Source organism: Aspergillus vadensis (genome assembly GCF_003184925.1).
Source record: "Aspergillus vadensis CBS 113365 unplaced genomic scaffold BO88scaffold_27, whole genome shotgun sequence".
Lineage (NCBI taxonomy): Eukaryota > Fungi > Ascomycota > Eurotiomycetes > Eurotiales > Aspergillaceae > Aspergillus > Aspergillus vadensis.
Window position 1 is genome coordinate 391,190 of NW_020292065.1, and position 22,045 is coordinate 413,234.

General features: G+C 49.1%; 8 protein-coding genes across 8 annotated transcripts; 2 read left to right on the forward strand and 6 right to left on the reverse strand.

Annotated features, from left to right (window-relative positions):
• Positions 1–253: 253 nt before the first annotated feature.
• On the reverse strand, positions 254–2,373 carry BO88DRAFT_396258 (GABA permease; the record flags this gene model as incomplete). Its single annotated transcript, XM_025705231.1, has 7 exons — positions 254–893; positions 955–1,280; positions 1,332–1,733; positions 1,790–1,834; positions 1,968–2,038; positions 2,091–2,161; positions 2,212–2,373. The coding sequence occupies 7 exons, from the start codon at positions 2,371–2,373 to the stop codon at positions 459–461; spliced, it is 1,512 nt and encodes a 503-aa protein (XP_025558867.1). The 3' UTR covers positions 254–458.
• Positions 2,374–3,323: 950 nt separating this feature from the next.
• BO88DRAFT_408019 (uncharacterized protein) lies at positions 3,324–3,892 on the forward strand. The gene is made up of 2 exons (XM_025707599.1): positions 3,324–3,512; positions 3,633–3,892. The coding sequence occupies exons 1-2, from the start codon at positions 3,418–3,420 to the stop codon at positions 3,850–3,852; spliced, it is 315 nt and encodes a 104-aa protein (XP_025558868.1). The 5' UTR covers positions 3,324–3,417; the 3' UTR covers positions 3,853–3,892.
• Positions 3,893–4,048: 156 nt separating this feature from the next.
• BO88DRAFT_349762 (putative transporter) lies at positions 4,049–5,981 on the reverse strand (the record flags this gene model as incomplete). The annotated part of the gene is made up of 6 exons (XM_025703468.1): positions 4,049–4,073; positions 4,130–4,213; positions 4,269–4,387; positions 4,437–5,280; positions 5,334–5,662; positions 5,715–5,981. The coding sequence occupies 6 exons, from the start codon at positions 5,979–5,981 to the stop codon at positions 4,049–4,051; spliced, it is 1,668 nt and encodes a 555-aa protein (XP_025558869.1).
• A 1,581-nt stretch (positions 5,982–7,562) lies between these two features.
• BO88DRAFT_472094 (TauD/TfdA dioxygenase family protein) lies at positions 7,563–8,974 on the forward strand (the record flags this gene model as incomplete). Its single annotated transcript, XM_025711733.1, has 6 exons — positions 7,563–7,768; positions 7,818–8,023; positions 8,076–8,530; positions 8,584–8,620; positions 8,677–8,810; positions 8,861–8,974. 6 exons carry the CDS (start codon positions 7,563–7,565, stop codon positions 8,972–8,974), a joined length of 1,152 nt encoding a protein of 383 aa, XP_025558870.1.
• An 80-nt stretch (positions 8,975–9,054) lies between these two features.
• BO88DRAFT_150923 (uncharacterized protein) lies at positions 9,055–9,999 on the reverse strand. Its single transcript, XM_025701516.1, has 2 exons — positions 9,881–9,999; positions 9,055–9,802 (listed from the first exon to the last, which is right to left on the reverse strand). Exon 2 carries the CDS (start codon positions 9,694–9,696, stop codon positions 9,217–9,219), a length of 480 nt encoding a protein of 159 aa, XP_025558871.1. The 5' UTR covers positions 9,697–9,802; positions 9,881–9,999; the 3' UTR covers positions 9,055–9,216.
• A 49-nt stretch (positions 10,000–10,048) lies between these two features.
• Positions 10,049–15,743, reverse strand: BO88DRAFT_457584 (uncharacterized protein; the record flags this gene model as incomplete). The annotated part of the gene is made up of 4 exons (XM_025710999.1): positions 10,049–10,345; positions 10,416–10,730; positions 11,206–11,912; positions 13,004–15,743. 4 exons carry the CDS (start codon positions 15,741–15,743, stop codon positions 10,049–10,051), a joined length of 4,059 nt encoding a protein of 1,352 aa, XP_025558872.1.
• A 1,048-nt stretch (positions 15,744–16,791) lies between these two features.
• BO88DRAFT_373380 (questin oxidase family protein) lies at positions 16,792–18,662 on the reverse strand. Its single transcript, XM_025704269.1, has 4 exons — positions 18,147–18,662; positions 17,954–18,099; positions 17,775–17,902; positions 16,792–17,717 (listed from the first exon to the last, which is right to left on the reverse strand). The coding sequence occupies exons 1-4, from the start codon at positions 18,339–18,341 to the stop codon at positions 16,963–16,965; spliced, it is 1,224 nt and encodes a 407-aa protein (XP_025558873.1). The 5' UTR covers positions 18,342–18,662; the 3' UTR covers positions 16,792–16,962.
• BO88DRAFT_472097 (GABA permease GabA) lies at positions 18,431–21,522 on the reverse strand (the record flags this gene model as incomplete). Its single annotated transcript, XM_025711734.1, has 18 exons — positions 18,431–19,065; positions 19,118–19,196; positions 19,254–19,401; positions 19,458–19,664; positions 19,712–19,913; positions 19,962–19,986; positions 20,036–20,068; positions 20,120–20,148; positions 20,199–20,233; positions 20,284–20,362; positions 20,413–20,527; positions 20,579–20,650; positions 20,698–20,762; positions 20,880–20,908; positions 20,960–21,032; positions 21,149–21,218; positions 21,319–21,352; positions 21,440–21,522. 18 exons carry the CDS (start codon positions 21,520–21,522, stop codon positions 18,890–18,892), a joined length of 1,554 nt encoding a protein of 517 aa, XP_025558874.1. The 3' UTR covers positions 18,431–18,889.
• Between the last annotated feature and the right edge of the window lie 523 nt (positions 21,523–22,045).

Below are 22,045 nucleotides of genomic sequence, written 5' to 3' on the forward strand. Positions count from 1 at the left end.
TCGTGAGAGAAGTGCTGGTAAGCTCCCGGTCTTGTTCCGGTGGGCCGCGGCGGGATCATCTGGCGAACAAGATCCGGCCGGCCCATCGCCGAGATATATGAAATATAAATTTGGATCCAGAAGTAATCATAACCTGGCATTTGAGTTTCGTAGTATTACCAGCGGTTGAATCAAACCATACGGTAGAAAGAAAACTTTTCGAATTCAACCCCACTGTGGGCAGAAGTCAGGAAGGAATAGCATCCTGGCCATTCTCCATACTAATCGCCAATAAACATAGTTCGGGCTCCATTACGCCGGCGAAGAATGCGCAGGCACTTGCGACACCGATGCAGGCGATAGGCCGGTGCGGTGGAGACCACCAACGTCGACCTGTTACTGCGCCAGAATCACCAAAACGGAAAGAGGTGGCGTGTCCATGCAGCAGCAATAACGACTCCAGCCAACGAACGTCCAAATCAGATTTCGCGCTTGACCAGGGCCACGGGCGGCACATAAGTTTTCCGCCCGTACAACGCATAGTAGATGATGGAAAAAATCAACATGCCACCATACATGAGTGAGCTCCAGTTCATGTTCTCGGGATCCACAGTCGAGTAAAGGGGGAACATAACGAAAACGAACTCCGGGATGAGGAAAGCCAGGGCCCCGAGGTTTACCCAAAGTCCCCATCGGCCTAGTGACCACCGATGTGGGGGTAATGGTTCCCCACGAATTCTTTTCCATGCGACACAGGAAACAGTGACGATGTAGGAATTCAACAATGCTCCGACAGTGAGGGTGATCAAGGCATCCAGGGCGACAGTCGAGCCGATGTTGATTAGTGATAGCAGCATCGTAAGCACGAGGGACACCAGAACAGCGTTGAGAGGGATGTTCCAATTTGGATTGACCTGTTGCCCATCAGTACTGGTAAATTAAAGCTGAAACCAAGCAAGAAGTGGGAACCCTTACATGACCGAAAAAGCGAGCCAGTGGGACGCCCCCATCACGGGCGAATGACCAAAGTTGACGCGACGCAGTAGCGACCTCAGTAATAACACTGGCAATAAGCGACATGGTCACAATTGCAGTCATTGCGTTTGTAGCTGCGTAGCTCTTGGTGGCGTTGAAAAAGACCTGAATGAAAGGATACCCAGTAGCGGAGTCGAGAACCTCATTCACATCACCCAAGGTGAAACACAGAGTGACCATAACGACAAAGGCCAAGACCCCGTTCAAGGAGCACGCCGCCATTATAGCTTTGGGAAGTGTTGTGGAAGCGTCACGGACTTCCTCGGCTGTGTACTGTATTAGCATGTCTAAATGATCGAGCCAGAGCCTTTACTCACACATATGGACAGTACAGTCGTAGCCAATCATGGCAGTAATAGCAGTGATTAGACCAACCATAGTTGCAGTACCATTGCTATTCCAATCACCACCGTTTGTAAACTGGGTGAAAACTGACTTTGCGTCCTTGATGGGTGCCAAAACCCACAGGGGTATAATCACAATGAAGAACCCGGCAACGTGGAGGATCAAGATGAAGGCTTCAACGAGAGGGAGCTTCTTGGCGAGAAAGGTGTTGAAGAGAACGGAGAAAAGGGTGATGGCGATTGTAATGAGAGTACCGTGCCACCGCTCAGAAACATAATCTGGGTAATTGAGGATAACTAGTCCTTGAATGATGGTACCTGCCAGGAAAGCAATTGACACAATTGCGCATTCCCAGCCGGTGGCACAGAGCCATCCTAGATGCGACCGGGCTTGTTAGGCTCAGCCATCCTCAGCGGGTAGCTATACATACCAGTGATATAACTCAAGAACTTCTGGTACTTCCTCGGTGCGAATTCTGATACCCAGTGATATTGGCCACCAGCAGTGGGTGCCCTATGAAATGATCAGCTGGTGTATAATCTTAGGATAAAGTGGGTGCACTCACATGGAAGCCATCTCCGCCAGACTGGCGAACAGAAGCAACACACCAACCGAAACCACGACAAATCCCCAGATGAAGCCAGCAGTGCCACCATCAACCAGAGGTGAGCTCATCATGCTGTCCCAGTATTAACATCATGTACACAAACCCCGGAAATAAATTGACTTACGTCAACATGACCTCCCATGAAGCAATCAGAGTACATCCAAAGGCAACGATTGAAATGAACCGGAAATTTCTCTGAGGGCACCATTAGAAAAATCCATTTACTGAATATACAGATAGCGAACCCTGAGAACTTGTTCCTTTCCCAAAGCTTGCATATCCCTTTGGTCGGCCATAGTGCCGATATACTTTTGAGCGACATGACCTTTGGCAAGCCCTTCATCAGCGAATACAGTGGAAATATTATTTCCACCCTTGGTGGTAGTGAGTTCAACATTGTCCGGCATTTCTTCGAGTTCCTCTGTCTTTCCTTTGGTGTTCGGATCTTGCAAAGAATTGGCACAGATTTCAAGACGAGGGACGAGTAGCTATATTTCAATCCAGTCCCTCAAGGCCCTGCATCATGCATCCGGATTAGCCAACCCACCATTTCCTGACGAGTTCCCAGAAGGGAAACTCTGCCCTTCACTCCAGTCATCGACAGGGGGGATGACGGCCTAGAAGCCATCGATGCGGGTGAGAAGCTTCGGTAGCCAGATACAGCTGGCTCCAATTCGCCTTGGGCTGGCTGCGATAAGAGGAGCTTCATCAAATCCTGGGTGTTCCACTATCAAGCTTGACCCACCTGGCGTCCTGGAGCTAAGGCGTTGGCGTGGGCTAAGTGGACTAGCGTTAATCTAACGCCCTCGGGGGAGAACCGCGCCATACCATCCCGTGTCGCTTGCAGTAGTATTTCGTCCGGGTATAGACATTTCTCCGACTGTTTCAGCCTTAGTAAGGCATTTGTGTAAGAAGCTAGGGCTCGGTGAGGTTAGATTTGTTATTTGAAAGGCTTTAAAGACCTATTGGAGCCCAGTCGTTGCTTTCAAATTGACGGTGTATCTTGTTGTCAGTCGCTTCTCGGGCGCCTTGCCACTATAAATTAACGAGGGACTCTCGTATAGTGTAACACAGAAATTGGGTCTTCTTTTCTTTCAGCAAAAATTAGAATCTTCATTGTGTTTGAGTAAAGAGAATACCTGAGCATTGACACTTTCAATGGCGCAGTTGGCCATTATAATGTAGTTCAATGCCTCTAGAACGCATAGTGGGAGTCATAGATCCACTCAATAATATGTCCAGCCACGGAATCACCATCGACAAATAGAATCAAACAATACACTTCCTCCACGTGACCGTCAACAAGCAATTCATCTGCCATGAATTACTAATCCCATCGACGTCATCGCTGTATTCCCCGCATCACCAACACTTCTAAACAGCTTCCAGAAGATCTATCTGCCTTGACAGTTATCCTCCTATCACCGGGTTAAGTCAGTTGAAGAAGAGTAATGGCGGAAACATACTCCATTGGTACACGCAAAGAATGCGAACGTCTAGTCAAGGATTGGGGCTTCAAGCACGTCTTTACTTGGGCGGACGGAAGGTGAGTTGATGGAAACCATGGTTGTTGTGCTGCGTATTTCTTAGGGTCTTAGTCTATATCATTATTCTGTGCATAGGATTTATGATAATTCAAGTACTAGTGGAACTAATACTGTCCTAGCAATGCTCATTATCCACCACACTCACATGGCGGTGTCACAACGCATCTAATACGCCAAGGGAGTTTGACAATCACCTACCCGGATGATAATGCTAGGCTGCATAACGGGGAGGTGAAAAAGGAGACGTTCGGTGTTGGTGCACGACTGGATGTTCCAGCGGGCAAGTTGCATGAGGTGTGGATTGGAGACAGTGGATGCGAGTATGTCATTGGAGAATAGGCATGTGTGGACATGAGTTACGGCTTGTCCCTTACGGTTTATGATCACTTGAGCGATATGTTGTATTATGAATTTGCTCTATCGTCTAATCTATAGACTTCAGGGTATCCCGCGGGGCGTCCACCAGCTTTCCATATATGCAGTTGGTTATCTATGTTTTAGTTGTATAATATAATCAATCATTAGTCGTGCTCATCTAGTGAGTAAATCGGAAATCGAGTCTGCAAGGCGATGAATTAGACAGATTATCAAGCAATTTTGCCGAAGGAAGACTCACCGCTTGTTTCCAAGATCCTTGTTAGCTGCCAGATATTCCTCCCTCTCTTCGCTGGACATGGCATTCCAACGAGTAGCGTTGTACCTGGTAGCATAGTTAGCATTGTAGTCGTTACTATCGGAGATTTGGTGAGCCATACTTGTTGCGCCAGATGTAATAAAACTTGGCTCCAATGAATAAAGCCATGCTGAACACGGACAAGGCAATCAGAACTTTATTACCCACACGGTAGTAAGGCTTGTCTTTGTCTTGATAAATCTGCAAGGGGTTAGTAGCGAGTCATAATGCGGGGTGGTTTCTCACTGACCTGACTGGCAATGATACTCGAGGCTTGGACCATCATATTGTATACCGCGCTCGCAACAGTGCGTGTGCGGACCGATCCCGCGTTTCTGGATGTCATGGCCACGATGATTGCGTGTACGTAAGGGGCTCCAATCAAGAGAGCATTGATGATCCACCGCGCCCATCCACTGGCTCCATCTGGCAGGACTTCGAGCGTGATGAGCAAGACCAAACACCAAAATTCAGAGACGACACCGAGAAGTAGACGCTGGTTGAAGCGTTCTGAAATCCAAGTCCAGAACAGTAGGTTGATAATGAAGATGACATATGCGGGGATGGTCAGGAGGTTCGTTTCAAAGGTGCCGAACCCAAGCGACTTCAACTCCAGGGTAATGTAGTTGGTAGCAGGTGTGTTGGGAATCATCCACGTCAGACCAAGCAGGTAGATGGGCCACATGTCGTAGTCGCACAGAGCATGCCAAAGCATCTTCGGTGTGACCGCCTGACGGTTGTGCATGCTTCCCTTGCTGGGATCGTCACGGAGGACACGGTTGACAAGGATCTTCTCCTCGCGCTCGTTGAACCAACCGTCTTTACCGCGGAAACCGCCTTTAGTCTGGGTGGGAGATGCAGGCATCCAGAAGGCGGCGATGATTCCAATGATTCCTGTAATAAGACCCTCAAAAGCGAACAGATAGCGCCATCCTCCAGTATAACCGTCGGAACCATGGATGTGGAGGAAGCCGAATGCCAGAAAAGCGCCGACGATAGATGTTGCTTCGTAAGAAACCCAGAAGTAACTCAACCGTTGCGGCAGCTCTTTGGACTTGTAGAAGAAGGACAGGAAGAGGATAGTGTCGGCAATGCTAAAAATTGTTAGGAAGAGTATTCCCAGGTAGTAAGGTGTAGGAAGACTTACAATCCTCCCTCCAGGAGGCCGAGAAGCGCTCTGCAGGCGAAATATCCAGCCCTGTTCTTGAGAAATGCCTGGAATGCGGCGACGAAACTCCAGGCGACCATTTGAATGGGAATCCAGCGATCCGGGCCGACCTTCTTAGACAACAACTGCGAAGGAAGCTCGGAAAAGAGGAAAGTGAGGTAGAAAATCGTTTGTCCGGTGTTGTAATCATTTGTGGTCATTCCGAGGTCCCCCAGCATGCTGTCTGAGTTTGCTTGCACAATGTTGCCTCTGTCAAGCTGAAGTGCGAAAAACGTAACGCATGCGAAAGTACAAACTCGGATGTCAATCTGTTGCAATCAGCTATGATCCAGCAGATAGGCTTGTATAAATGGCAGTTACCTTCTTGATTAGTGCCTTTTCTTCCTCTTCCGTCCATTCGAAGTATGGATCCCAGCGATGCGCGCTCTCATACTCGGGGATCGGCTTGTAAAACCTAGGGTCTTCCGTCGTATCAAAGGCGCAGTCAGTCACTTTTGCGACTCTGTGTTCCGAGTCCGTAAGTGAGGTTGATGATGCCGATGATGTCGAGACATCAGGGTTCTTCTTGGTGTCCTCGTTTGCGGAGGCCGTGTCCGCGGGGACTTCCTTGACGCCGTCTGTGGTCATCTTGCCTGTGTAGCAAGGTGTTGAGAGGCAGAGTAACAGTGAAAGACCAGCTTCGGGTGGTTGAGCTCAAGAAATAAACAGCAACTCAGGGGACATCGGGCCTTTTTGACGTGTCCATCAGCGATAAACAGGCGTCGAACATCATCACGCAATTTTTCGTGAAAGTGTCAGCACGATGTACTAGTTGTTAGCACGAGAGCTGTGGGTAGCTATACGTAGCCAATTGTCGCATGAGTGGGTAAGGTTCAAACAACCTAGAACGTTGAGCGCATCGATGTGCGACATGAAATGGTTGGCGGATGGGGCCAACGTCAACTACGGCCGAGAACTACCTAAAGGCTGATATGCCATGATTCAAGGGCCGCAGAATCTGATATGGCTTTACTTTCCGAGGTGCTTGTTAGTGCTGGAGACTTGACCGATCTTGCGCAAAAGTCCCGGCAGGGGATGAAATCACGCAAGGGGAGCATAACTGACGTTATGAGGAACAAGTAAGGTTAAGCGGACAAGTGCCGGGACTGAGATTAGCGGCTGCTCCAGATCTCCGCAGCTGATGGCAGAGGATCCAATAATAGTTGAGAAATTGTATCAAGTTCGCCAGAACTGCGATGTCACCATCGCATTGGCTTATGATGATATGCTACGGGCTTGACATCGCAACATTGTCTTTATTGCTGATTGGGAAGGATAAGCCGCTTATGGTGGGGGAATCTGATACGAATGGTGTTTTGATCCATTTTTTTTTATGGTCTCCAAAGGTTCATGGTGAGCATTCAAAATGTGGTAGATGCGGACTTTGATGCGATTCATCGCGACAAGACAACAGTACCAGTAACACCTCACAATATGCGCAGCCAACTCAGTAAAGAATATTTTCCAGATAAGTCTGACCCAGACCAAAATACAATAAAATCTTGGAGACAAAGTCTTAGGCGGGGTATGAGTCTGGATTGCACGTCGCCTTGCCGGCAAGCTTGATTAGGGCGAGTTGCGCGAAGCAACAGCACTATCACGCCATGCTTGGCCCGCTTTGCTAGCAGCAACCACCTCCTCTTCTCTTCTTCCCATGCACTACATAGACTGCATTAAATGCAGCACGCCCTGACGCGAAGTATACCAAAATTCATGCTGGACTTGAATGGACTTAATGATTATATCCTAGGAATATCCAAAAATAGTCAAGGGCATCTTTCCAGCCATTCATAAATCTAGTTGGCTGCAGCTTGGCTCGGTTCGAGTGAATCGATGATTGATAACCACAGCACTGACGTATTAACTTTCTTGCATTATCATTGCACCATTGACATATCGGATCGGCGAGTCATGCTGGCTTACACGACCTTCCCGTGGCTCGCGTAACTCCTTGTCTGAGTTCCCAGCATATCCGATTGTAGTATCTCCGTGATACCTGACAGCCGGAAAATGGCGTCAATCCATACCCCGCAGGGATTGCGTGACAAAAGACGGATATTCGGAATGGGAAGCAGAATATATATGGATGATGTTCTCTGTGCAGGATGCGTTCTGGATATCACCACAAGAACAGCACAGCTGTCATAGTTGCACCTGCAGACATCCAACATGGCCCCATCTCTGGTTGAAGAAACTCCTCTGTCGCTTCGGGCGGCACCTAAGACTACGCTTAAGACCGATGCTGGTTTCAATAAGGAGAATGTGATTGGCTATGGAGAGGCCTACAAGCACGAGAACGAGCTGAAGGGAACTGAGAAGCAACCACCTGCTTCTTTCCCCAATTATCTTCCTGTCTGGGACAACGAAACAGAAAGGTAGCCTACACCATCCATAATTCTACTCACACCACACTGACAACTATAGATACCCTCCCCTCCAGCCCTTCGAGCACTACGACCACGGAAAGGATGCTGACCCGACCTTCCCCGACCTCCTCCCCAAGGACAAAGCTGAAATCGACGATATTACACCGACCATTGGCACTGAGGTTCGCGGTGTCCAGCTGAGCCAACTGACCAAGGAAGGAAAAGACCAGCTGGCTTTGTACGTAGCTCAGCGGAAGGTTGTTGGTATGATCCCCTTCTCCAAGACGAGATGACTTCCCATTAACAAACCATACAGCATTCCGCGACCAAGACTTCGCACACCTGCCCATCGAGAAAGCCCTAGAATTCGGCGGCTACTTTGGCAGACACCACATCCACCAGACCTCTGGAGCACCGAAGGGCTTCCCGGAGATCCACCTCGTGCACAGAGGTGCCGACGACAGAAGCGGCGCTGAATTCCTGTCCCAACGCACCAACACCATCACCTGGCACTCGGACGTGACCTTCGAGAAGCAGCCCCCTGGCACGACCTTCCTGTACATCCTGGACGGACCATCAAGCGGTGGAGACACCCTCTTCGCCGACATGGCACAGGCATACAGACGTCTCTCGCCTGAGTTCCGTAAGAGACTTCACGGGCTGAAGGCAGTTCACTCCGGCATTGAGCAGGTCAACAACAGTCTGAACAAGGGGGGCATTGCTCGACGGGATCCGATTACTTCTGAGCACCCGATTGTCAGGACTCACCCGGTATGCATAACCCCGGAACTATTCCAAATATTTATTCTAATAGTATCATTCAGGTAACCGGAGAAAAAGCTCTCTTCGTGAACCCTCAATGTAAGTGTCACTGTCATGCCATCATTTTACCCTAGGATAGATACTAACAAGAACAGTCACCCGCTACATCGTCGGCTACAAGAAGGAAGAGTCCGACTACCTCCTCAAGTTCCTCTACGACCACATTGCCTTCTCCCAGGATCTCCAAACTCGGGTGAGATGGCGTCCTGGAACTGTGGTCGTTTGGGACGTAAGTTTACCCTCCCCACCCACTCGTCAAATAAAGTCTAACGAGTGTAGAACCGCGTTGTTACCCACTCTGCCCTCTTTGACTGGGAAGACGGCCAGAGACGACACCATGCGAGAATCACTCCGCAGGCGGAAGCGCCATATGAGACGCCGTTTGAGGGTTAGCCGCACTGTCTCCACGTTGTCTACTAATGAAGTGCACGATGGCAGCGGGACTGGCCTAGATATGAATTACAGTACAGAGCATGAATTAAGCAGATTATCAAGCGGTGTGCAGCCGTCAGGACATCTCCACTAGTAATATTGATAGCAGCGCTAGGCAACACCACAAGCACAAGGCGCTTGAACCCCCTTTCACTGCTCTCACCACCCAGAAGGACGAATCTCATCACGGACCATCACCCAATTCACCTCCCCAACCCCTCATATCTCCCAAAGAAAGAAGCAGACTTTGTAGACCCTCCTCCTCTTTGCTCGCCCCCATCACCACCCACCATAGATACAGACGCAGACGTAGATACCGTATCCCCAGGCGGATAAATCCTAATAGCCGGCGCCCTACCAGGCCCAGGCCCCATCCCCATCCCCGTCGTAGCCCCAGTCCCATCACCCATACCCATCACATCCTCAACATGCACCGCCTCAGACCGTGCACGCATTTCAAGCCCAGGAACCCTTCCAGAATAATTCTCCGCAGTAGACCGGCCATCATTATTGCGAGCAGTAGTATCCGCTGACAGAGATGAAAGGGACGGAGGCGCATGTTCGAGATGTTCCCACGTGACGGAGTTGTTTTCGTCGGAGGTGGTGAAGGGGGAACGAGGATGTGATTGTGATTGTGATTGAGATTGAGATTGAATATGAGGTTGGGGTGTTATTGTAGGCATTGTTTGTGATTGGGTATTGTGTCTCTGTGTAGACAGTGAGGTTGTAGAAGTGTGAGAGTGTGGATTAATAGTGGTAGATTTGAATGGGGTTAAGTTGAGTGTGTGTCTATGAACGCAGTATTCGGTCAGTATAACGTACGACCCAGACGACCTAGATAGAACAGAGTAGAGTAGCGTATCTTACCTGAACGTAGAGATCTTAATACACTATCACCACTCTGAAGTGAGTTCAGTATTTCTCTCAACTCTTATTACTCCCGTAGAATCTGCTAAGTGGTCCCTTCATTCACTACCACCAACCCAAACAGGAAGGAACAAACACCCCCCTCCATCGAAAGAACTACTACTAGTACTACTTCCTCTCAAACCTCCACAACAACCCCACCCTCCAATCCCGAAACACCCTCGCCGAAGCGGGCAACATGCCATTTCTCTCCTCCAACACTTCCACCAACTCCCTATACGCATCCTCGCCGGGAAGTCTCACCTCCTCAATAGCCAGCGACTGACTTCCCTTGCCCGCCTCGGGATGCAACACCTCCTCAACATTATCAATGTGTTGGTAGAATACCTTCATGGCGAGTTGTGCCGCTGTGCTGTGCGATGCGCTGGTCGTGGAGTATCGGAGGGAGGGGTTGAAGGGCCATATCTATACCTCTTATATTAGCATTTGTGAATCTGAAGGAAGATGGGGTATGAGGTATGGGGTCGGGGCTTACGAGAAGTCCTTCTTTAGCTCCGCAGTGGATGACGAATCGGCGGTAGCTTTCGCGTTCGATGAGTTCGAGGAGTTGTGCGGTGAGGATGGTTTCTGGGGGGTGGGATTCCCATGTAGATGTCTCTTCGGGGGATGGGGATGAGGATGAAGATGGAGGGTTCGGGGAGTGGTTGGCCGATAGGCTGGTTTTGAAGAGTCGGTAGCCGTTGGCGATGGGGTCGGGGAGGCCGAGTTGGGTGGTGCAGGTTGTGCAGGTTAGGATTGTTGGTTCCGGTTCTGTGTCTGATTGTGTTGGTTTTGAGTCTCTGGGAGGGACCTATGAGGAGGGCATTAGCCTGTGGAAGATGTAGGTATGTGGTATGAGGTATAACACGCTTGATTATCTACATGCATTATCTTGAGCCTACGCTAACTGGTATAGACGATAGATGTACCTCTGCATAATCGCGTCGACTCCATCACTCTGGACCAAGACAACGGAGAAACAGCGAGGCGCAGTCCTGATCACAGCACCAGAGCACCCAAGCTACACTGACCCATGCTGAGACGACCACGGGATGAAATCCATCTGCGAGAGAGGATATCTATTCCACAGCACCCCAGCACCAGCCACTGCACTCGTTCATGCCGGGCCATACAGATCGACCAAGACTCTGTAGTTATAGGGCAATTGTATCGAAGGCCTCATCATTGACTGAAAAGGTCTCCTTCTTGTTGCCCATATCCCTCTCTATTACAAAACATACCCCAAACAACGTAACCCAGAAAAGTATAAACACAAAATTCCTTACCTTTGATTCCTCAACACCGAGACAATCCACCCCCTTCACCAAAAAGCTCGTCACATCCACCAACACCGTCCCCTCGACCGCAACAAGCTGATTACCAGCCCCATACCCCTTCACCACCGCATTAGGATCTTCTCCATCTTTATTCCGCTCCTCCTCCGGCGGATCCGGTTTATGACAATGCCAGAAATCCATCATCTCAGCCCAATTCCCGCTTGGAAGGTCTTTCCACACTTTCCCCTCATTGAGGATAGGGTTATGGCACTTGACGCACCGCAGGCGTGTATGCGCGGACATGTCCGTCGCTGTCCAGGGAATGAACCCGTCATTTAGGGTTGTTTCATCCTTGTGCAGGGACGTGTCATTATCGTCTACTTGCATGCGGAAGGAGTATTCACTTTCGCTTTGTGTGGAGGGTGGCTGTTGTTGGAGGATGCGTCGGGAGGATTCGCTGACGCGCGCAGGGAGTTTGATTGTTTCTGAGATTGAGGTATCATCTTGGTTGGTGGTGGAGGGGGATGTTACGGTGACTGCGCGTCGTGAGTCTGAGAGGGCGATTTGCAGGTCAGAGCGGGGAGTGTTTGGGGGGACGGAGATGTAGAGGGTTAGTTGGCGGATGTTGGGGAGGAGTTCGGCGTGGAGGTGGAGAGGTGTAGTTGGGTTAGGTTGTGGTTCATCTTGTGGTGATTGTGACATTGTAGTTTGAGTCCCTGCTACTGTATTTAGTAGTACATTAGTCTGGCGAGCACTATTTTTCTCTGTGTTGGATATTGTGTTGTCTGGTTGAGAACGATTGGATGGAAGAGAGAGGACCGCGGAGGTGGAGATGCAAAGAAGACAAACTGAACGCGCGCTCACGTGAGTGCTTGTCTATTATCCATGCCTTAGGCAGAAACAAAACTATATGTGTAACACTCCAAAATACACATGCTCCGTAGTAACAGAGGATGGTGTTATGGATGGCTATTCTCGACATGTTTCAGAGAACAATATTGCTCCATCTAAGTACAGTGAATCAGTTATAGAAGGACCTTTCTTGAAATGCCTCCCGGAACCAAGGTGGAGAGTCATATCGCATGGTTGGATGTCACTTCTAAATAGCCAGTAATTTCTTTTTCGCGCCAAGCCTAATAGCAGTTTTCACAGGTGGATTGAACCCGAAGGATGTCAATAGGAGTGAATGTCTGCATTGCCTGCGTCTACCACACAGATGAGAGACGAATGAGGGAAATGATCTGGATACATGATGTTGGTTCACGAGGGTACGACAATCGCGGCTCGAAGGCCATCCACCTCTTTCCTATCCTCACAAATCTTCACATAGTAGGTTGACAGCCTACCACTCTAATTACACTATACGAGTAGAATGTTCCAATTGACAAGACTTGGTAAAGTTGTGTTCCTCTACGAGGCAAGACCGTGCGGCATAGAGAGATGCTTATATCTATGATGTACATTCCTGCATGACTAGCGAAAGTTGACCCAATGTTAACAATCTACTCTCCCTCTTCCTCTCCATGCTCTCAACAAATTTCTGTATATCTCACACAAGTAGGTCATCCGTTAACTAATTACTTCCGTCGGGAATGGAAAGGGCTCACTCGTCGAAAAAAGGATCGAATCAATTGCAGTTTCCCCGTCTTCTTAGGTTTCGCTTGCTCCTCCCCAACACCTTTTTCACTTGCGGTGTGAGATATCACACACTCGTTAAGAAAGGGAGGCGCTAACATAAGCAAAGGCTGTTGTGAATGCAGCCAAGCTTGTGTGCTGGTAGCGCCACCCTTAGGAGATTTTCTATTACCATTCTTCAGCTGTCTATCCTCGATCACTCTTTGCAGACAGGAGTATTGAGCCGGAGAGAATAGTTCCTGCAGCACCATGACCGCCGTCATCCCAAACCCACACTGTGCATCTGGATCCGCCCCATATTCTAAAAGCATCAGGACAGCTGGGTAGTGATTGTTGACATCCTTCTTAAAAACTTTATTCTTCTCTTTCAACATCTTCAAATGCCATAAATAACTTGCCCAGGGGGGCCTGGCTGCTGGGGTATTAGTGTCAGCGCCAATTCGTAGAAGTAGCTGGAGCATCGCGGTATCCGGGACACCAAGGTTATTAGACTCATGATCCTCTGCGGAAAACAGTGCTTTACCTAGAAATAACTCAAAATTATTCAGGAGTATACTTGGGTGCTTCTTTAGTGTATGCTCAGTATAGCGAGCAAGGCCTGCATGGATCGATCGGCTGAGTATTGCTACCTCCCCGTTCCACAATTGATGAAGTACAGAATGCCTTAAACCTAGATCAAGAACAACGTCACGGTCCACACCCTCATCCACGTCTTTGCCGATGGCTTTGTAATGACGCGCTCGAATCTCAATATAGAGTTGGATAATCGTTGCCAACTTGTCCAGGAGAGCGAAATGGGAGCATTCGTAGGCTGTATCGCCGTCTAATCCCACTATGTGATGGAAGAAGATTTTGATGAGCCTCACGAGAAGGCGTGAGCGAGCCTTCTGTGCTGGTATTGGCACCGAGACCTTGATCGAGCCTAAAATGGCTTTGCAGATGTCGAGGTCGAGGTTAAAATCCCGTGGCAACCATGTACGGAGCAAAGCTTGCATTCCTGGCATCCATAGGAAGTCTCGCACGGTCCTGTGAAGGAAATCTACTTGAAAGCCGGAGAATGACGCAGGCGACTCTAATTCGATTGTCTTGTTGTCTGTCGGATAATGTACCTCGAGGAGCCCTTTGCAGTACGCGTTCAGTCGAGTCCGCGTGACATCCATCTGTGTGCTTATCATCTCCATATCCAGCGGTTTAACTTCTAGATTGAGTGTATAGTCAGGCGTTTCGTGGTCTAGAAACCAGTAGCAGATCAGAGGAAGAGTCTCGTAGGCTTCCAGGGTAACAATAAGGGCTCGAGCCATTTGCGGGCGGTACCGTTCCTCGACGGTCATAAGGGCTTTATGGAAGTACTCATCCAGACTCTGGGGAAATTCGAGTAGTCGTTCTTGTAGATGGGAGATTGTGTCAGCGTTGGTGAGACCATCTAGAAGCGAGTTCACCACCAGAATTACCCAGAGGAAGACACCCTGTGCTGCGTCGACAATTGATTTCACAAAATTGGGACAGTTATCGTCAAATACTTGAAGCTCTCGGAAGCGTTCATGTTTTCCAAGTCTATCTTCAACGTAGATTCGGATATCCTCCTGGGTGAGGTGATGAATATACAATTTCCACGGGTTGTCTTTACCAAAACTGTATTCGAATTCGTTCCACGAACGACTGGAAACACAGGCTTTGATATTGGGTGATGACTGAAGATATTCGACCAGTTGAATGATATCCGCCGGTCGGCCCTCATACTCGTCTAGTCCGTCTATGAAGAAGCAGAAACGGATTTTGTAAGTTGCCAGTGCTGTAGTGACCTTGTCAAATGCTTCGAGCAGCTCTGCATTGCTGAAGGGTGTCTCGGCTAAGCCCGTAAGGCTGGAAATTGACTGGCTCCATTGGTCGGGAAAAGCGACCCGGATAAGTTCTGGACATTGGCGTAGGATCTGGTAGAGAATGGACCGGAGTAGGCCAGTCTGCGACTTTTGCAGGGAGTTTTTGGCAGCGCTCCAGAAGTAGAAACTTGCCAGAAGAAGTTCGTTGCCTCCAGACCACGTCCTCAGGTGTTGTTGAGTTTGCTCATGTCCTGCCAGGAATTTCATGAGGGTTGATTTTCCAGAGCCTGGCTTCCCCGAGATCCAATATAGCCCGTTATCATGTCGAAGCCAATCCACGAAGTTCACGGGTGGGAGTGCTTTAACCAACTCAGTGTCTTGTTCGAAGACCCAGGCGAAAGTCTTTGCATGTTCTTTCGAAATAGCATGGTGTCGATAGCCGATCAAGCGGAAGACAAGGCTGTTCAACAGGAGCTGCTCAGTTGAGTACACTTTCCCTTTCTGTGAGCCAGCGTACAACGCCGACCAGGCTCGCGTCTTCTGACCCTCCAGCCGGACATCACTGACGATCTCGTGTAGGGCGGATGTGATCTGATTTCTCAGCAATCTCAACTCATGTGTCCTATTCACATCCAGGCGCTCATTCTCCTCGATAAGTCGTTCTAGCTTATAGTCGATCTCTCGCTGTTGGTGGGTGACCAAACGATTGTGAAGCTGTGCTTGAATTCGATTCAATCTCTGCTGGAGACCATCGATATCGCTCTGCTTCCATACCGATTTGAGCGCTTGATGGATGCTAGCCCATCCACGCCGGTCGCTCTTGACCTTCACCGAGTTGAGGAGCGCGATTAGCTCATCAGATACACTGATGCACTGTGAACTGAGGCTCTCGAGTATCTCATCTTCCTTCGTGCATCGAGTTTCCTCAGCCAACCGACGAATGTTCGTGGCCAGATCTTCTAGCTCTAAGTTTTCGGTCGTAGCCCCTGAAGCGGACCGATAGAGTTTCTCGCATCGGGAAATCACCTGGGTTGTGAAATCGACGAAGGAGATGATACTGCTTGCTAGGCCTGCTGCAGTGAGCGGATCCATCGTCCGTACTTAAAACGGCATTGGCGATATTTGGAGGGGAACCTATATCCGCAAGGTATGATTGTTCAATTTGCAATACCCTCCATTCATGACGGGTATAATAATATTTCTCTCCTGTCACTTTCAGACATGTTTGCACCCAACGCTCTATTACACCAGCCGCTTCTTGTTGGTGAACAAATCATCGATTGGGCACCCATACATCAGATGATGCTATTCTATTGGCGCTTGAGTCAAGGCTGTGGATCAGCCTACTGCACTGTTATTGCAGTAGTGACGGAAGTACGGCTGAGAGCTGAACTCGTAGCGCGATCGACGTCGACTTGCGCCACCTGGCGCTTGCTCCGCGGGGAGCAGAAAGATCTGGGAGAAAGAATGCACCAAAGCACACAGGTATTTCTATAGATGTTCAACCAGATAATTTTTTCTTAAACCTCACTGTCCCCATTGGTGCCCACTGGACACATTATCAACCGCAAAGAAAGCCATCCGGGTTTAGGTAGAACAGCAAAGATAGGAGACTTACCGTAGTTGAAACCAAGTAAATTACCATTTGATATTAGCACACTAACCGCTAGACCAAAGGCGAATTAACGCCTCTATCTAGCCAGGCAACGGAGAGAGATCTGTGCCAACATGTGATCATCATAAAGACATCTGCTGGTATCATGAAGACCAGTATACACTTGGGCAACCCTGCTGGCCATAACTGTTTGCAGGAGGGACCACCGCCCCGCGAGTACTGTTGGCCGTATGGACATCCTGAGGGTGGTTGTAGCCTATCCGGTCGGACGTTTGTTATGTGTTCATATAATGCAAACTAGAGAAGAACACAAAGGTGCGAAGATGAAGTGAAATGTCAAATTTTCCAAATCGATTGGTAGTTGGGTAGCTAGACCTGCTTACTAGTAGGTTTGGGAGGCCACTGTGTTTGTATGCTCGTGTGCTCCTTCTTGAAATGACAGTTTCCACTTTTCATATTGACTAACATATACTACTGATTCTTAGTACCTTTTTTTACCGCTTTATCTCCCAATGGGCCTAAAGCGTCAGTTCGTGAAAAAGTCGAATCCAATGAGTCGTACAGGAAGAGAGAAAAGGAATTTCATTACTCTGCACAAACCTATCAAGTATCACTTTTCACGTACATAGAAAGAGCAGAGATATCAAGTACACCACCAACAAACCACTCTCTGTAACCACATCCACGAAACCAATCCTAAACAAACCCACCCCAACCATTAAACTCCTCACCGAACCTCACCGCGGCCTTGAGATAGAACTCATCCGCATCACCCCAAGTTGCCGCGCACTCCTTATAAGCGCGCAGGGCCTTCACATAATGCGCATCAGTCGAATGCTCACTCTTCACAGCCCTCTTAGCAGTCCAGTTCCAATCACGACCACCAAGGTCATACTTGCGAATCCGGTCGAGGTCGATCTTCGGACGCAGCTGAGCAATGTAAACGCACAGCGTCATGAGCCACCACTGTCTGACCAGGGAGAGCTGGAACTGGGGAGGGATGAGGGGGAGTAAGACGCGGACAGCGTGGCTGGTAGTGAGGATGTGGACGAAGAAGAAGTCGTATTGTTCGCTGGTGCGGTCTGAGTGCGTGCCAGTCAGGATAGCGACAGCGACTTCCTGGCTCTCGCGGAACTGGGCGATAGGGTCTTGGATTTTCCACGCGTTCCAGTGGTTGAGCAGGGCGGCTTCGCGGTCGCGGAAGACGATGTCCATGTTGTTGCCGCCGGGGGTGCCGAAGAGGCCGTTGAATTGCTTGTCGAGGCGGACTTTGTCGAGGATGTCGAAGAGGGAGGTTGACTGGTAGGATGATTCGGCCTGGGCGTAGGATGGATCATCCAGGTATTTGTGAATCGCACTGTAGCAGGTTGAGGTCAGGGCTAGGGCTTCCATGGCTACTTCACGGCTGGCGAATTCGAAGGCGTATGCCAGGTGGATTAGGGGGTGGCCGACTGCGTTGGATGGTTAGTGCGGTGTTTTTAGTGAGGTGCCTTTCTTGCACAACGTACGATCGGAGATGATGGAGTTGAAGATGGGCTCTTTTCCGGAGAAAAGGTACTCGTTGACGACTTGCTTCCAGTCGTAGGACTGGCGGACGAGCTCATCTTCAAAGAAGTCCACAAAGGCACGTTGGTACCTATTCAACGCATATTAGCGAGTGGTCGTCAGATTGTAGAATGAGCCCTACTCTCTGCAACCCAGAAAATCTCTCCAGTCAAAGTCACTGATTTCCCCAGGAGCATCAGTCCATGGTTCCAGGTGCTTGGACTCTGCCTCATATACACGGTGCAAGTCATCTGCATCAGCACCTTGCATGAACGATGAGCTCAGAATCTGTGTATGTTAGCAGTGTTCAAAAGAATGAGTGATGATCAACTTACGTGCGGGGCATGATTATGAAACTTTCGATCATTGTACAATATGGCATGGTTGGCATGATTCAATTTCAGCAGATGTTTCAGCGCGCGCGCGGGCTTCTCATGAGCTGTATCAATTTCCTGAATCTTCACAGAAGGCAGCGCGAATAATACGCGATCCCCGAATATTCTGCTGATCTGAGGTAGAAAGGAAAACATATTTACTCGAGTTGAGAAGGAAACAGAGACTAAAGGCAGCTTAATCGCTATCTAGCACGGGAAACCCGATCTGTTGACGAGCCGTTGGAGCGGCCGGTCTTGGCGTTGAGATCGGGCGGTTTTCGAGGGCGCCGAGAGACACTCGAAGAATCACTCACTCGACAGGTAGATGCACGCTTCAGACCGTGAAGATCGGCAGAGTAGCAGCCTTATCGGTCTTATCAAGTTCAGATCTGCCCTGATAATCGCGTGTAGAGAAGCACGAGGTGTGCACGAGGTCAACAAAGAGCAAGTGAGCCGAATTGTGGGGTAAAAGAGGAGCGGTTATCTGGAGTTGTTGGGATCGGCCCATCTCCCGCCTCTGGATATGACGCAATTCATGCTGCATTCACCGGAGATGGCTGCCACCAGTGGTTCGAGTGAATGACTATTCAGGCTAAACTCTATGCTCCAAGACGCCGTGTGTTATATACAAAAAAGGTTTCCAAAAATGCCTGAGCACCTGTGCTCGGGCCCATGTTCATAAGTTTCGCCAATTTGCGACCTGCTTATTTCTCATGAAAGTTGGTAGGCACCACGACTTCATCGGTGCCTTCACCAGGGGCTACCTGGCCACTGATGATATCTACATCCATCCGGGGTCCGGTGAAGTTCTTACGTCCGTCAACAAACCATTGGAAGATCGACACCACCATAACGATTCCAAACACGGCTACGCAGTAGTCTGGAGTGGACACATTAGAAACTTGGTAAAGTGGATACCGGGACGAACTTACTCATGTTGCTTCCAGTTGCAGGGTAGTCAGGGGGGAAGAGGAAGAGCACGGTCGTGAGAGAAACGTAGGCTAGCGAGATCTATCCAGGAAACATGTCAGTGGTTTATGGATCAATTTTGTCCCTAGTCAGACGTACCAGGTTTGCAATCCAGCCCACAACGTTGGGCAAGACAAAGGACCTCTCCGGTAGCATCTTCCGGCCGCGAATGCAGTTCACTGCAATAGGGATGCCGTACGCCACATCAAGCATGACAACCGAAGCCGACACAATAGCGTTGAACGCACTGTTGAGAGGTTAACGTACCGCAATATGCATTTTTACTTTTTACAGTTTACATACCTTGACGAGCCGAGGAAAATGCACCCAAAAATAATGACCAGAATGTTGGTAAGGTACAATGCATTCAGAGGAACCTCCAGCTTGGTGTGCACCTTGCTGAAAAAAGGAGAAGCGGGGAGACCGCCATCTCTTGCAAAGGCGTAGATCATACGACTGCTGGTCGTCATGATTGTAATAGCAGCAAAGAGAACACACACGAGAGGGAAGCTTGAACATGTCAGTAAATGCGGGTCGACATCTTAGGAACAACTTACACGAGAAGGCAGATGGCACCGGCGTTGTTGCTCGTCGCATTGACGAAAATCTGCAGCAAAGGCGTGGCCGCGGAGTTGATATCTTCGTAGATGTTCCCAGCCACAAAGAGGAGAACAATCAAGAAGATTGTGCCAGTAAAGGTTCCAATACCGACGCAACCGATCATGATCTTGGGCCCAACCACCGAGGGGTTTGGAATTTCTATGAATGTTCAGTATGTGACGACGCCAGTAGTATCGGCAAATTTACCTTCGATCATGTGTGCGACACCATCCTAAATAGAAATTAGTACTGTGTTGTACAACAGAAAGCAGAAGACTTACAAAGCCGGTAAGACCCAGTCCACCTTGAAGGAGCTACATGGTATGAGTAACAAACTTCACGCTGAATTAAGGTAGCAAACATACTCCGAGCAGCCAAGCAAGTCCATCGGGCCCTAAGAAATGTTAGCCTTGACCGATCAATAAGGGGTGTGGTCTGCCATACATCCTGTTTCGTTGATGAATTCTCCGAAGACGAACCTATTTGGTCAGCATAACGTACAGAAGCAATTAGCCGATGTATTACTTACTCTCCGGAGTTGTAGTTAGGGGATGCGCATGCTAAGAGAGTGATGCAGATTATAGTGAAGCCGGTGAGGGACCAGATAACTGGACATGTCAGCTCAAGATCACATATTTAGGCAGACAATTCCACTCACAGGCACCCTTAGTTACCAAGGGAAGAAGCGAGCCCATAAAGGCATTGATGAGAAATGCAATAACGTTATAGGCGATGTAGATAAGGAACTGATGCCAGCGCTGCGAAACATACGACTATTGAGTTGTGAGTAACTGTCGAGATCAAAAAGATAGAAAGGGACTCACAGGATGCATCAACGAGATGACACCCAAGATCAGTTCACTTCCAAGAAGACCTCCAGTTGCAGTCAGGGCAACCTTTAGGAATCAGCAGCTATACACATAAAAAAGTCTTGTATACATACCCAGCCAGTCACGTTTGCCCAACCGGTAATCCACGAAAGAAGGGGCATCCATCTCTCCCAGGAAACTTTCATCTACTGTCAGCAAGAAGCGGCAACAAACAGGTATCGTAAAACATACTAACTGTAGAGAAAGAATAGTTAGCACCGTAATAATCATAAAGTATGGAACATGAATCACTCACCTGCAACCCAATGATATTGTCCACCAGCACTTAACCACGATTAGTCTCAGACATCAAAAAGCACAGCCAGAAGCACCTACGTAGGATAGGCAGACAAGAACTCGGCAAGCGAAGCCGACATGCAAAGATTACAGATACCAGCCGTGATCAACCCTAGAAAATACATAAATTAGCCGAGGAACCTCACCTACCACCACCACAATCCTAGCATAAAACATCCCCGCATGCAAACAAGAACTAGGAATAAATCCTCAGCACCAATGACTTACCCCAGATGACACTAACGCAGCCACCAGATGGCAGACTGAGGGATAAACTGGCCGATAAAGCGGTCCATGACTGCGCGCAGACTTAATTAGCTATCAACTTCCCGGTGTGGTCTAGTACCAGAGACGGTCTCTTATCGAGGTCGAGCGGAGGCGATGATTTGCCGACGTACATTCAGAATGGCAAACGCTAAACCCAACATTGACCTGCATCAACCACGACCATCCATCAGTATTGGTCCACGTGAAGAGGTAGATCAGCAGCATCAGGGCATGGGTGGGAGGGTGACATACAGCATAGAAAAATTGCGGTTCAGTTCGGCCTTGTGGCCCATGGCCGCCAACTGGGCGTCATCATCTCCCCGAAAGTCTTTCATGGTGGGCGAGGTGTATCAATTGCCCGAGTATGTGTAACCAAAGGAATTGTACGGGATCAAGGGAGAATCGAACAGAGAGGATTAGGGAAAGGAAGGAGGGAAGAAGAAGAGGGAGGAAGGAGAAAGGTATAATGAATCAAGAAAGAGAATGTAGGGAATCCCGCGGGAAAATAAGAGAGAAAGCAAAGCACGTCAGACCCGTTGAAGGCGACAGCGGAAATGGGAGGAAAGGAAGGGGAGGGACAGGGAGGGGTGGTCACGGAACAAGGCTTCCACGCCCAAGCCCGTCATTACGACAAACGGATGCCATCCATTCATTATCCACCGGGATTATCGCAGCTCAATTTGGGAGGGAGCAACAATATCTCCCCGAGGTATGAGAAGCCAGAGCAGCTCTGGCTGGTCGAGGAGCAGCGAAATTGCGGGGAGGGAATCGCAGTGGCGGAGATGCTCCGTCGTCTGTTACCTAATGGATATGGGGTAATATCAAACAGGTACAACTTCCACTGCAGAGAACTACCAG

Excerpts from the sequence above, each read along its gene's own strand:
- BO88DRAFT_408019 (XM_025707599.1), top strand. The coding sequence starts at position 3,418 with ATGGCGGAAACATACTCCATTGGTACACGCAAAGAATGCGAACGTCTA. Across the intron at positions 3,513-3,632 it reads TTTACTTGGGCGGACGGAAG|CAATGCTCATTATCCACCAC; the intron begins GTGAGTTGATGG and ends ATACTGTCCTAG.
- BO88DRAFT_150923 (XM_025701516.1), bottom strand. The coding sequence starts at position 9,696 with ATGCCTACAATAACACCCCAACCTCATATTCAATCTCAATCTCAATCA.
- BO88DRAFT_373380 (XM_025704269.1), bottom strand. The coding sequence starts at position 18,341 with ATGTTTTCCTTTCTACCTCAGATCAGCAGAATATTCGGGGATCGCGTA. Across the intron at positions 18,100-18,146 it reads TTCATAATCATGCCCCGCAC|ATTCTGAGCTCATCGTTCAT; the intron begins GTAAGTTGATCA and ends TAACATACACAG. Across the intron at positions 17,903-17,953 it reads GATTTTCTGGGTTGCAGAGA|GTACCAACGTGCCTTTGTGG; the intron begins GTAGGGCTCATT and ends TGCGTTGAATAG.